This window comes from Ascaphus truei, chromosome 7 (assembly GCF_040206685.1).
Source record: "Ascaphus truei isolate aAscTru1 chromosome 7, aAscTru1.hap1, whole genome shotgun sequence".
Taxonomy (NCBI): Eukaryota; Metazoa; Chordata; class Amphibia; order Anura; family Ascaphidae; genus Ascaphus; species Ascaphus truei.
Genome location: NC_134489.1, coordinates 84755503 through 84769999, shown reverse-complemented (window position 1 = coordinate 84769999; position 14497 = coordinate 84755503). Strand labels below are relative to the sequence as shown.

The window sequence follows — 14497 nt, the reverse complement described above, 5'->3', positions numbered from 1 at the left end:
AACCACAATTATATTATTGTATACAGACATGTATGACCAAGGAGGCACGAGCTCCCCCCCCCCCCCCCTCTTTCCCAATACCCATATACCTAAAACATACAAATAAACGAGAGGACACAGTTTTGGAGGTAAAACGGCCGCGGGTTGTTTATTAATAACTGGGGATAGCGTACCACCTATCCTCACCAGAATGCTCAGGGCTGGACAACGCAAAGGAGGCACCCGGAAGTACGTCCCGATGACCTGCCACCTTGCTTCCACACCATGCTTTACCAGCCCCGAGCCCCTTCTGGCGGGACAAGCACCTACCCCCCCCCCCCCCCCAACTGCCGCCGCGACAAAGCAATTGGTCCATTGACCCCTCCATCAATCTTTTCTTCCTTGTTTTCAAAAAGATTAACTTAAATATCTGCAAAATAAAGAAAAGTTAACATTGAAATAAAATTACCCGAAATAACTTAACCTATAGGGATGGGTGGGTGCGAAACTTCTGCAACACCAAGGAACAAGTGACAGTTGCTTGTTCCTTGGTTCTAATTTAAAACTAACCGCCCCAACTGCCACCCTGATTGCTCACGCGAACATCATGACAGTTAGGGGGAGGAGGGGGGGGCGCACCCCCCCCCCCCGGTCAGTGGCTGTTGCCGCCCATGCGGGCTAGGCCAGCTCTATAACAATGAGCCACAGACAGTAATGCTTACAAAGTCTAAAAGTACCACGTGTTAAAGACAAAATTATACATTTACACAAAATAATATCGTTTCTAATACTTTGTTTGTAAGTATATTACTAATAGCCTTGCTCTCTGCAGCTATTACATGTCTGGTTGTTTTTTTGTTTTGTGTTTTTTTATAAAGAAGTGTAACTTCTTTGCTGACGCCTACAGTGTTTTCATGGGAAAAATATATTGCCTTGTAACGAAAAACCGTAACAAGTAACGTCACGCTACAAATGAGCGTGCGCCCATAACAGGCCACACGGAAGTTGTAGTCAGCGCATGCACAGAAGTACGCTCGTGCTCCCCCTCTTCCACCCAGTCACACACACACACATCCAGTCACACACACACCCGGTCACACACACACACACACACCCAGTCACACACACACACCCAGTCACACACACACACCCAGTCACACACACACACCCAGTTACACACACACACACACCCAGTCACACACACACACACCCAGTCACACACACACACCCAGTCACACACACACACCCAGTCACACACACACACACCCAGTCACACACCCAGTCACACACACACACACCCAGTCACACACCCAGTCACACACACACACACACACACACACCCAGACACACACACACACCCACATACACACACACCCAGTCACACACACACACACACACCCAGTCACACACACACACACACCCAGTCACACACACACACACACACACACACACAGTCACTCACACACACAGTCACTCACACACACACCCAGTCACACACACACACACACACACCCAGTCACACACACACACACACACACCCAGTCACACACACACACACACACCCAGTCACACACACACCCAGTCTCACACTCACACACACACACACACACACACACACAGTCACACACAGTCACAGTCACACACACAGTCACACACACAGTCACACACACACACACACACACAGTCACTCACACACACACCCAGTCGCGCACACGCACACCCACTCGTTCGCACACGCACACCCGATAGCACACTCTCTTGCGCACACCCACTCGCACACCCGCTCGCACTCACACGCACACTCACACGCACACCCGCTCGAACTTCGCACACTCGCTCGAACTTCGCACACTCACTCGCTTGCACACTCACTCGCTTGCACACACTCGCTCGCACACACACTCGCGCACACTCTCACACACACTCGCTCGCACACTCACGCTCACTCACGCTCACTCACACTCACACACTCACTCTCAGTCATACACACACGAGGAATTCACCGTTTGTCTAAATATAGAAGCGCAAATAGCTAAAACGGGGCGGTGCCATGCACGTTCCTTCTAAGTTACACTTTGTGTTTTGTCACTGAAATTGTGTTTTTGATTTTTAATTAAAACCATCATCACAAATACAATTTGTGTTATAAAAGACAAAGAAGTTTTCACTTAAAATGCACTTTTTTTTTAAGAATAACATTGCCACAGATACAAAGTTAAACTGGAAGCTCAGATATCTTGTGTTTTACTGTGTGGAGGCGTTTCAAAAATGCACCTTTTTTTAAATTTAATGTGGGAATTTATGACATTGTATTATGCTATAGGATTATATGATTAATGTTTTACTGGATTGCTGAGCATCAGAAACGCTCTGTTTCACTGCCCTTATAACATTTTAGGCTGTTTTAGAGTTGGTTTCCCAACCTAATATATAATTTTCAATTGGGGTCTGTTCCTTTTTCTACCAGGTCTCTTACTTATGCCTACATGTCACTGTTTAATGTACCTCTAGCCCAACCAAATTGATGACCTGAACACAATCCTTCACTATCAGAGGGCCAAAAAGGCGAAAAGCAAGTAGATTTAGGGAATTTCAGCTGTGGAAGGGGAAACAACCAACACAGAATGACATCACACAATGAGGAATAGCTAAAGGACGTAAAACACCTCCAATCTTTCAGATTGTCATAGGGAAAATGTAATCGATCATGTGGTTTTTAAGAAATTATTTCCATCACCAAGGTTTAATGGATCTTTCTATGGTTCACTTTTCACTTTAACCTAGAGTTGCAGAAAGGGGTCACAATACGTTGCTCTGCCCTCCCCTCCTCCCCCCAAATGTAAGAGAAGCAGGTTCTATTGTTTCGCCTTTTGACAGGTAATCATTTTAAAATCTTAATTCCAGAAGCCATAATGAGTTTGAGTCACCAGAGACATGCTATTCATAAACTTATAACCATGGAAAGAAATTGCATTCCTTCATCATTAAATGGTTTAACTCTCCCCCTGTGATCTGAATTGTTTTTTTATTTAGCTTCCCGTTTAGAACTGGCTGTAGAAGATCGATAATGATTTCCCATTTAATTTTCTATCCATGTCATGTATGCACAAAGCTCCCTCCATATGTAATGGTCAGATGTGTACGGTTCTAATTCTACCATAGAAAAGAACATGGCTTACTTCCTGATGTGAAAACATGTGGAACCTCCTTCCCGTGAGCATTTATTCTACTTTTGCAGATGTCATGTTGCTTAGCAGCACGTTAGCCTGTTCACACTTCATGATCAGAGATCGGTATGCTTCTGCATTTGTTCAATAACCTGCCTTGAAAAATTAAATTAGGCATTACAGAATAAAATGTTACGGCCAAAATCTTGCAGATGCACAGAACCGCTTAATATGGAAGCTTCTGCGATCATTAGGTGGATCCTTCCTTCAGTCTTCTCTGACGGATACAACCATCTATTATTCTCAGCACTGTATAAACCAACACAATGTGTTTTTTGAATTTCTGTGTAATTTAATGTTGATTACTTTTCAAAACAAACCGACCTCAGACACACAAAAATTGTTAATGTTTCTGCTTCCAGGCATTAAAGCTTCAAGTAACATGCAGTTTGTTTGAACTAGTTGTTGATTAACTCAGAAGGTTTTCCAATTGAAGGAGCACTGCTTGTGTGAAAATGTAATATATATGCAGAAGCATGCTTTAGTTTGCAATCTGTGCATAGTTTTATGGATTCATAATTACATCAATATACAATAAAACTGCAGCACATATTGGGCTCTTTAGAAATGGGCCTGAATTTTATAGATCGTAAACAAATCTGAAGTTCCCGGACCTCACAGACGAGGAACAAATGCCGATGTGACGATTCAAGAACAGACTTGAATGGATAGAGATCCCTACTTGTATGGGTTATTTTCCTTATCGTATCCGCTCAATGTTAATAATCATTCGGAGGCCTATTCTGCATATTTCTGTTCACTAACCCCTTCCTTGCTAGAGGCGCATATGCAATGCATTGATCGGCAGGAATATTGCACCTGTCTTCAGTATTGATCTGCTGGCAATGCTAGGGAAGCACGCGGTCAAAGGGAGAGGGGAAGTTTGAGGACATCGTTAAAGTGCCGCGGGACCAGTAGCGGCCCAGGGACCATAGTCTTAGAACCACATTTCTATGGAGTATGTGGCACCCTAACTATGTAATCTATCTTGTTACGCTTTTGTTAAATGCCTTCTGTTTATTTTTAACTTGATTACACGAGTTTATTTTAATGAGGTACAATCTAATTAGTGCTCATATACCTCTTCTTTTTTTTTTTTTTTTTTTTAACATTTATATATCAAAACAGCGACATCTGATACAATGGAAATTGGGTAAAATTGTTCCATGCAAAAACCAATGTATTTGTTCTTTTTCATATACCTTATGGACATCTGCACTATACAATATAATTATGCAAAGTTCATCCTTACACAAACACTGTGATTTAAACCACCGATGTACAGTAAATGCCTTGTCTTCATTACCACAACCATTAAATCATTCATTTTCCGTTTATTTCACTCTCCTCGCATTACAACAGAAGTAATTGCCTATTAAAAAAAAATGTGCAAAGCAGAATGGCCAAACACAAACTCTGCTTATCACAAAGCAGCCCTCTGCGCCCCCCCAGGTCTGCACACCCTGCAGATATTTTTAGCCCTGAGCCTTTCATCCACTTTGCCCAATTTTGTTCTGAAGACTTTTATTTTCCTTAATAACCTCTGAGATAATCCCCCATCTAATCCTTGCAAGTGCTTTCGAGGATGAGGACTTTGACCTCTAATTCGGTCACTGTGGATGGAAAAACTTGTCACCTGTACACTGCTTGGCAGTGCATTGCTAGTTCTTTTAGCCGTGAAAGGGTTACACCGAAGACGGTACCTTTTCTGCGCACCTTTCCCAGCTCCACTTACTCCTTATCAGTCTTCACCTAATGAAACATAAATGAAGGGCAAAGCATGTCAGGTATTTTACATGAAATCAATGCTTTTAGGTAAAGCAATGTTACTAAGCGAAAGAACAAAGGGTCAAAGGTCTCCAGTATCCCCCATTCTTCACTTTGCTTCCTCTTCCATTTTCTGTTCTTTCTAGTGCTTCAGAGCGTGCCTTGAATTATCTCTGTTTTCTGTAATATGGGAATGAAGTCAAGCAGTCCTGTGAGCACAACAGCGAGGGTCTTGTTCAGTCCCTGTCAGAGGAAGCGTGCAGCCTGTAATTGAAGTGTGATGGTACAGAATACCACTGCAATGCATCCAGTCACTGCTACTTCTATCTCGTAATGTGTCACAAAGATACTGCCGAGCGTGCTTCTAATGCATGATAATCTTTCCAAACTGTGTACGTTTGAAGAAGAAAAAAAAAAAAAAGCACTACAAAACTAGTTGTAAATTGTCTATCCTTAATCCTTACACATCTCGACATCTCACATTACCACGGTCAGCATTGAGTGCGTATATCCATCGTACACGGAATTTAGCAACATCAATTCCACATGAATTTCTACATAATGGTTTTTGGTAAGACCTTCTGAATTTGGAAGCGCCGCGCATGCGTTAAAATTCTCCACATTCCCTTAATTCTCTCCATCTAGGTTGAAGGAATTTAGATGTGTACTTCTTAGAGGACAAAGGTAGAACGTCTGTCATGTAAATGGCAGCTTCATAGGAAGATATATAACCTCATTCTTTATTTAGTACAATGGAACAGAGTCGCCATTTAGGTTTAAGTGCCTCTCCTGGCTTCAGGTAGGAACACTTTGTCATTGTTTCAGATGGGCGAAAATAATAAAGTGCGTTGCACTGAAGCTTTTTTTTACAACTTGACTGCCTCTTTGGGGCTGTGATTTTCACATTACCTGCTGTGACACTGCAGAACATATTGTTCCCTTCTCACATGTCCCCTTGACTGTTTGCCTGCAATATTATGTCACGGGCCCACCCTAGTGCTGGTTGCATGAATCACTGTATAGTTGTTAAATATTTTTTACATAGTTTCCAATTAAAAGGTATTTTTTTTTTTTTGCCTTTTTGAAAAACTTCATAAACCCCTTTGTCGTCGTTGGTGTTTGCCGTGTCCAAGGGATTGTTTATTCCATTCTGTGCACCACTGAAAGTGTATAAGCTATGCACCTTCTTTTTTTTTTTTCTTCTTGAAATTCAAAGAAACACAGAAATTGATGGCAGACGTGAGAATCTAGTCTGTCTGTTTTTAATAGATCCTAGTTAGCATGTGGCTTGATTCTCTTCAAAAGAGGCCTTGCAAAGTCCTGTTTTTTGGAAAGCTACGCGAATGCATCGGTCGTGGTTGTTTTTTATAATGGCAATCAGGCCTTATCGTTCCTAATGTTATCTTATTTCACAGCCTCTATTTATACTATGTGATACTTTAAAAAGGTAAATTAAAAAATCCCAATTAAGTTGTTCTCCCGATGCTACAGTGATGTTAGAGTGGGGTGTTTATAATGGGGACACAATAAAAAACATGAAGGCAGCCATTTGCAGTATATACTTTTCTCTTAGTGTTTATGTGCCTTTAAAGCAGCAGTCCCTTTAATATGTGCATCATCAATACAAGCCACACAATAAGTAATTAGCTAAGTTGCCGATGGATCCGTTCTCCTGTGATCGATTGGCTCGGGGGTTCACTAAATGGCTTTCAATGCAGCAGAAGATCAAAGATGCAAAGTTCTGTGGGGAAGATAACGTGACCAGGCCGTCTCTAGATACAATTGGTGCACTGCTAGAGGGCAGGGCTCAAAAAGGGGTGTGCCAGAGCCTGTTTCATAAGAGGAAGGGGATATGACTTTGTAAATGGTTGCTATCGATGCAAATAATGCTTGTTACATTATAATACATTTAAAATGTCATTCAAAGTTGTTTTTTTTTTTTTTTTTTTTTTAAATGCTACAAGTATTTTCTCACAGTACCGAATTAAAAAAAAAACACATGTAGGATATTGCTTGGTCTGCAGCTGTAAGGTGTTGCTGGTAATTGTGTTTTGACTCTTCATTTGAAACCTTGTAGCATTATACAATATATTAAAAGTGATTGAATCAGTCAAAATTTCAACATGGCGCATCAAATTAGAACACAATTAACAGAGTGCTTTGGAATCCAGCCAGATAGAGAGAGAGACAGTGCTCAGCATTGATAATCACTGTTACTGTCTACCACAGAGGTAATTCTAAACAACAATTTCCTCTTAAATGGCTGGAGACCGCAGTTGTCTGATCTGATTAGTAAAGTATAGCGTGTGTGAGGAACGCTAAAAACAAATCCAGGGAGGGCCAGATGTTAATTGAGGATTTTAATAATTTGTCCGTCAAGTCTGATGACACGCACAAGACAAATGTGGGGCGTAATTGAAATGACATGATCTAGCTAAAGTTAGTTGTAAAGTTAGGACTTCTTTTCCTGGCGTGTGCTATCAAGGTTACATGTGGCATTCAACTTGCTAACTGTATTAACACAGAAGGGTTAAGCAAATAATACCTCTTTGTCATCTATGTGCATTCCTTCTATGGTCATATCTTCTGCATAATAAACCATTCATTATACCATGGAAAGAAGGAATGATTTAAGCCCGATATTGATAGAGGTATTTGCACTGCATATCCCTCAAACACTGGAAAGGTAACATTCCTTTTAACAGGTTTTCAGAAGTACTCAATAATGCCTTCAGAACCCATTTACATTCTGTTTCTTTGTAGTTTAATTGTTCATTGTAAAAAAAAAAATTACATCATGTTTCTTTGCATAATAAGCTGCCCCTTTCCAGCTGTAGGTTCGCATAAATATAAGAGAAAATCTGAATGGCGAATATCTAAAGTAGCAATTGAAATGATGCACATTTAATGGTGGTTACGTGTGGGGAGGTTCATGCTTTTTTAAAGATTATTGAGGGGGGGGAGGTTCGACAAGACACCTCGGAGCACCGTCAAATTAAGTCAAGTATGATTTTTGGGCCAGCAGTATAGGCAATTTGTCACCAACAGAAGAGCTGTTTTTGTTCTTAATTGTGCTTTCATCTTGCTGCAGAAAGTAGAAATAGGCAATTGCATTAAATGAAACCGAGGTCGGTTAAATAGCTGCAAGTATGGGCGGCCTTGTAGCTTCTGATAGGGGAAAGTTGATTCTCTAGGTACTAGTTCAGATTAAATATATAGAGATGTAATTGTAGATTGCTGCTCTAAAGGGCCATCCTGTCAAGTCCTTCTGAATACATGGCGTAGGGACGAGAAGAGTAGGGCACAATGAACTTGCTACAGAAGATTTATTGAGCCATATTGGACTGACCTTTTGACTGCCTGTAGCAGCCTTTATCCAAGTAGAGGCTTCATAGCCTAGTAACTTCTCATAATTGTTCTTGTATTGCAATTTGCCAACATGTCAAATATATACTTTTATTTGAATAAAAAATGGCAACGAGTATGAATAGCTGACACTTTGTTTACTTCATAGAAAATGTTCTTAAAGGGATCTAGGTACGGCTTGTATTAGCAGGTTTGCTGAAAGGTCAACAATTCTACATATGCATCCAGTAGAAAAGGGGCTCAAGATATTTGTACACGCACCCAGTGCTGAATACGGAGTGACACTTGCCCCCCATCTCAATGGGCAGAGTCCTTGCTGTGCTTTAAACACACACCATCCTTAAAATAGAAGAATGTCTCACGCTGCTATTACGTCTCACAGTTTTACTGACTCGGCACTTTGTTACAGGCGTTCTGTGGAACTTATCTTCCTGTGATGCTGTGAAGATGATTATAATCCGTGATGCTTTAACTCCTCTCACAAACACTGTGATCGTGCCCCATTCGGGGTTGAATAATTCTTCTTTTGACGATGATCACAAAATGAAATTTCAGTCTTCATCAGTTTTGCGCAACACTACGGGCTGCATGAGGTAATGCGTTTATAAATGTGTTATAACGTGATGTCATCTGAGCAAGATTTGATTATTGTTGCAACCTTGAAGCAGGGAGTGCGATAGCATTATCTGTAATATTGGACTAGCCTGCATAGTAAAACTTGAACGCCACTTTATACATTATCATATATTTTTCTACCGTTCCTTTAACTATCAACTTGTCACGATTTCTTGGAGGATATTGTCTATTTGCAACTTTTTTTCTTTCCGTAACCCCAATGTTTTCTTTTGGTAGAAATCTAAGTTCTGCAGGGGAGGATGCACGTAAACAGATGAGATATTGTGAAGGGCTGGTTGATTCTCTACTCCATGTGATCCAAACCTGTGTGAACACATCAGATTTTGACAGCAAGGTACTACTGTATATGTTTATAAAATGTAACCCAGTGTGTACTATGTATTGGCCAGTGGTGCTCAATTCCAGTCCTCCAGACCCCCCCCCCCCCCCACACCCCCCAACAGGTCAAGTTTCCGGATATCCCAGCTTCAGCTCAATCAGTGGCCACCTGTGCTGAAGTTGGGATATCCAGAAAACTTGACATGTGGGGGGGGGGGGGGTCTTGAGGGCTGGAGTTCAGCACCACTGTATTAGGCAATTGTGGGTTTTTTAACAACCCTATACAAAGCGGTTGTCAACATGTACAATGTTCCTTCCCTATTCCAGTTTATTTATAACATGTTTTACCAGGAAGTAATATATTGAGTTACCTCTCGTTTTCAAGTATGTCCTGGGCACAGTTATAATGACAAATACTTCATTACAATGAGTGAAAAGGGTTATACAGGACATTATATACAAGGCATTGTACGCACAGTTAAAGATAATATATATTATAGGTGTATATAACCGTTACAGACCAGATTGAAATGTGAGACAGCTTTAGTTTTGAAAGAACTTAGACTGGTGGCGGCTGCGAGAGTCTCCGATAGACTGTTCCAGTTGTGGGGGGCACGGTAAGAGGAAGAGGAGCTTTGGGGTGCTTTACTGTACTACCAAATACAGCAAGAAGCATGAAAATATGAGTTAAACATGCTTCCACCTATGCCATGCTGTTCCAGCTGATATCTAGACTCGCATTCATGCGTCCATCATACTGTTGTGTCATGACGTGGCGAGGCTGATTAAACCTTCCCAAAACTGGTTTGCACCTTTTTCTAGTTGCCCACCTGAATAAACGTCTAAATAATGGCGCAGACCGATACACTCGTTTCACATTTTACAGTTTTAATTTTTTTGTTGCAATGCTCTAAAGCAGGGGTGTGCACACTTTTTTCCTTGCACTCCCTGCCTGCTCTCCCCCCCCCCCCCTGCTCGCGCCCCTCCTTACCTTGTCTCCGGCAGCCTGACGTCATGTGACGTCACATTGCCATGGCAATGCGACGTCCTGTGACTCCACGGAGTCATTTGACGCCGCGTTGCCAGAAGACGCCGGAGACGAGGTAAGTGACATACAGGGCCTCGCGCGCTCCCCGGCATTTAATTTACATTATGTGGGGAAGAGCGTGGGGCCTCTGTAAGCGCCGCGCCCCCACCCCCCGCCCCCCCCCCAGAAAATCTTGCACCCCGAAGTTTGCGCACTCCTGCTCTAAAGTATTTTTAAAAATGCCCATTTAGTGGACCAAACATTTTATTTCAGCCACTTAGTGCTTTTCTTTTTCACACACTAAAATGGAAAAAAATAAATATACATGCATTAATAAAAAAAAATTGCATCAATAGTCTTCTGCTGTAAGACACGTTCTGGCATCTTAACGCAAAATATTGCTTTGTAGATATGGGATATCTTATTGGATAATTACATTCTTGTTTTTGTTTAGTCTAAATGACAATCTTTGTTGCCTTCGTTGAAATGTTGATGTGGTATTGCGCTCTCAATTCTGATGCGTTTTTGGAAATGTTGAACAGAATGCATTTTAAGTCATTTATTTACACGAAGGTATACGGCAACCTATTAATATCAGTGCAAGATGGTCTTCTATGTGTTCAACATGTCGGTAAAGATTATAGCAATCTAGCCTTAACTTTGCACTCGTGCTGCATTTCTATTATTGACCGGTTCTGCTTGAAACAATCTTTGTTCTGATGATCTCTTTGTTCTCCAGACAGTGGAGAACTGTGTTTGTACTTTGAGAAACTTGTCCTACCGTCTAGAATTGGAAGTGCCTCAGGCCCGGATGCTTGGAATAAATGAAATAGATGACTTCTGCAAGGAATCCCCCAGCAAAGACTCGGAGTCCAGTTGTTGGGGGAAAAAAAAGAAGAAGAAGAAAAGACTGCCGCAAGAAGACCTGGTGGGTAGAGTTATTGGTAAAGGAAACAATCCATAAAGTCTGTATAAATAAGAACTGCCCCAAGCAACCGCCCAACCATATTCCTTTATAGCCATGTTTCATTTTAATAAAGAACCTAAAGTCGTAACTCTACAGGACTACAGCAAAGGGGTCTTATCAAAGGTGTTCTTCCATTCTTCTGGCACATTGCAACAGTCAAGTGGGGGACACTTGGTAGAAGTTACTCACTACATTTTATAACTGTGCCAACTAAATATAAAATTGGTACAACCACGTAGTAAAGAAGCCTGAGCTGTGTAGTGTGTTGCTGGCGCTCTGCCAGTGGATATGTTAAAAAGGTTTCTAATCACATTAAAATGATTCAACCTTAATATTGGATTTCTAACACAATGTTATAAGTAATCATGCTTGTGTGTAATTTTAACCAGCGTAAAATAAGGCAGCAGTTCAACGCACACACTGTGTGACCCGCAGCTTTTCATTTAAACTTTCATCACACCTGTGATATTTAATATATCTAATGTATACATATAGTTAAATAAAAGAGCAAGTTGCTCAGGAACGAGCACAAAAAGCCCCATTGCACACATGGTACATGCAGTGAGAATACTACTTGTTACCTTTCTTTATTGTTGCAGGAAAAGGTTACACATACTATGCATGCAAATGTTCTTTTGACAATTGTTTCCTTATTTTTCCCTCAGTGGGATGGGGTTGGCCCTATTCCTGGAATTTCTACGTCTCCTAAAGGGGTTGAAATGCTGTGGCATCCTTCCGTGGTAAAGCCATATCTGACTCTACTAGCAGAAAGCTCCAACCCTGCCACCTTAGAGGGTTCTGCTGGATCTCTCCAGAATCTTTCTGCTGGAAACTGGAAGGTAATGCATCAAAAGGCCAAACAGAACGGCATGTATTATTTAGAAATTTGCTAAGAGTTATATCAAAAATATTATTAAATATTAATTTCTAATAATTTCATTTTAGATTTTGGTTCTTCATTTAGTTATAGGTTGGTCCTGTCCCCTATCAACCACTGTAAAAGTAGTCCCTACTGGAGTGAGGATTTTCAAGGAGCAATCCAATATAGCACATTATATAACACTTTTTTTTTTAGTGTCGAAGCAGTGTCTTTGGAGCTGAATACTCTGAAAAAAAACGTGTACAAGCTCAAAGAGTGACGGTCAATGTTGCTGGCAGCAGCCATGAATCATTTTAAAAGTCACAGGAGTATACACCGGATAGTGCGGGTTGAAGGGGTACACGCAGTGCAGGATAGCAGGGAAGGCAAGGAGGGCTTAACGGAACACATTACAGGGGACAATGCGTGAGAAAAACAACTCACTCAGTCTCCCTCGGTTCACCCCGGCTGCGCCCGGTGTGGAGTACAGGTTACTCACGATCATACACCGCCTGGCTCCTTGGAAGTCCAAGGTAGCCCCGACGTGTAGAGACGTCTCCCTGGGACATCCGGTGGTGGTTGTAGATCCTCTCACAGTAAGCAAGGTGCACAAGCAAAGATCCATATCCATCCGCTCCAAGAAAAAGGTAGAACTCACCAGCAGGAAAATTAAAACCTAATTTATTAAACTACATAAAAAACAAAATAAACATACAGTACAAAGTACTCTCCCACGCGTTTCACGCCCACTATGGCGCTTTCTCAAGGAGTACTTTGTACTGTATGTTTATTTTGTTTTTTATGTAGTTTAATAAATTAGGTTTTAATTTTCCTGCTGGTGAGTTCTACCTTTTTCTTGGAGCGGATGGATATGGATCTTTGCTTGTGCACCTTGTCTCCGGAGCTGAACCCTGATAATTTCAGCCACGGGGGCCCCCTGCTTCCAGAGATACTTACCTCCCACTGAGCAAGCAGGGTTTTAAAGTTTAAACCTCCTGCATCACATGGGCCAATAGGAAGCCGCACAGATGACATCACGACTTCCTATTGGCCTGCAGGGCTCGAAAACTTTCAAGAGTGGACATATTGTGAACCCCTGGCACCCGAGGAGAGTGACTACCACCACCTATTTCGAAGGCAAGTATCTCTGGAAGCAAGGGGTCCCCAGACCTGAAATTAATGGGGTTTAGCGCCGGAGATCCCCTGCTTCAATGTTATCTATTTAAAAAAAACATCCGCTGGCTTGGATTGCCGCTTTAGATTATCTGATTAACTGATTACTATTACACTTCGTCACATTTGAAACGGGCTCAGAAGAGTTCCAGAATTATCATCAAACACCTTGTGCCCATCACTCCACTAATGCATATCTCTGACATAGCCGTGCAGCACCTAATTCTGCCAGCACTGTAACAATGTGATGTATGTAATAGGACGTCACTGCAAGCTGTCACTTAATGTTACATTTGTAATGGAGTTGTGCGAGAAAAGCAAAGGGGACCTGCACAGTACAGCATATTGTGACAATAAATCATTGCTGTACTTTTCCCATTAGTTTGCTGCATATATTAGAGCTGCAGTCAGGAAGGAGAAAGGACTTCCCATCCTCGTTGAGCTTCTGAGGATGGATAATGACAGAGTTGTTTCTTCCGTTGCAACTGCATTAAGAAATATGGCTTTAGATGTTCGCAACAAAGAACTAATTGGTATGTATCACGTCGGGTATAAAGTTATTTACAAAACTGCTGTTTTGTTTTGTACGGTCACACAGGCAGATGAAATTCTTTTATTAGAGCTGTTGTTTTCAATTTTTCTATGGTTAAGGTTAACCCTAGAATTATATTGTGAAATTCTGGGGAACCCCTCCCTCTCTCTCCTCCCCCCCCTCCCATCTCTCTCTCCCCCCCTCCCATCTCTCTCCCCCCTTCCCATCTCTCTCCCTCCCCCCCTCCCATCTCTCTCTCTCTCCCCCTCTTAGGCCGCACTTATAGTCCCAGCGACGCAACGTCGCGCCGAAACAAGTGTATTGAATCTGTCGCATGCGCCTATAGTAGGAGCGACGGATTGGTCGCGATCACTGGAAATCAATGAAAATTGATTTTTCAGTGGCCACGTGAGCAGTTCAGCCAATCAGGGCGAACCGCTCACGGCCATGCCCCCACCACGCCCCCATTCGCTGTCTCTTGTAACACTATAAGCAAAAGTTGCTGCTACAACGGTGCCGGATGATGTCACACCATCACGTCGCCGTAGTGAGGACTATAAGCGCAGCCTAACACATCCCTCTCTCTCTCCCCCCCCTTCTTACTCCCCCTTACACTCCCCTTCACTCTCTCCTTCCCTCCCCCCCC

General features: G+C 42.1%; 1 protein-coding gene across 7 annotated transcripts in view; it reads left to right on the top strand.

The window, feature by feature from the left end:
* PKP4 (plakophilin 4) overlaps positions 1–14497 on the top strand; it is a 194922-nt gene that overhangs the window by 172877 nt on the left and 7548 nt on the right. For all 7 annotated transcript variants that reach the window (XM_075609323.1, XM_075609322.1, XM_075609327.1 and 4 more), the window contains 5 exons: positions 8749–8932; positions 9192–9309; positions 11060–11248; positions 11953–12126; positions 13702–13852. In XM_075609323.1, coding sequence (XP_075465438.1) covers positions 8749–8932; positions 9192–9309; positions 11060–11248; positions 11953–12126; positions 13702–13852 — 816 coding nt within the window. The remainder of the gene's footprint in view (positions 1–8748; positions 8933–9191; positions 9310–11059; positions 11249–11952; positions 12127–13701; positions 13853–14497) is intronic.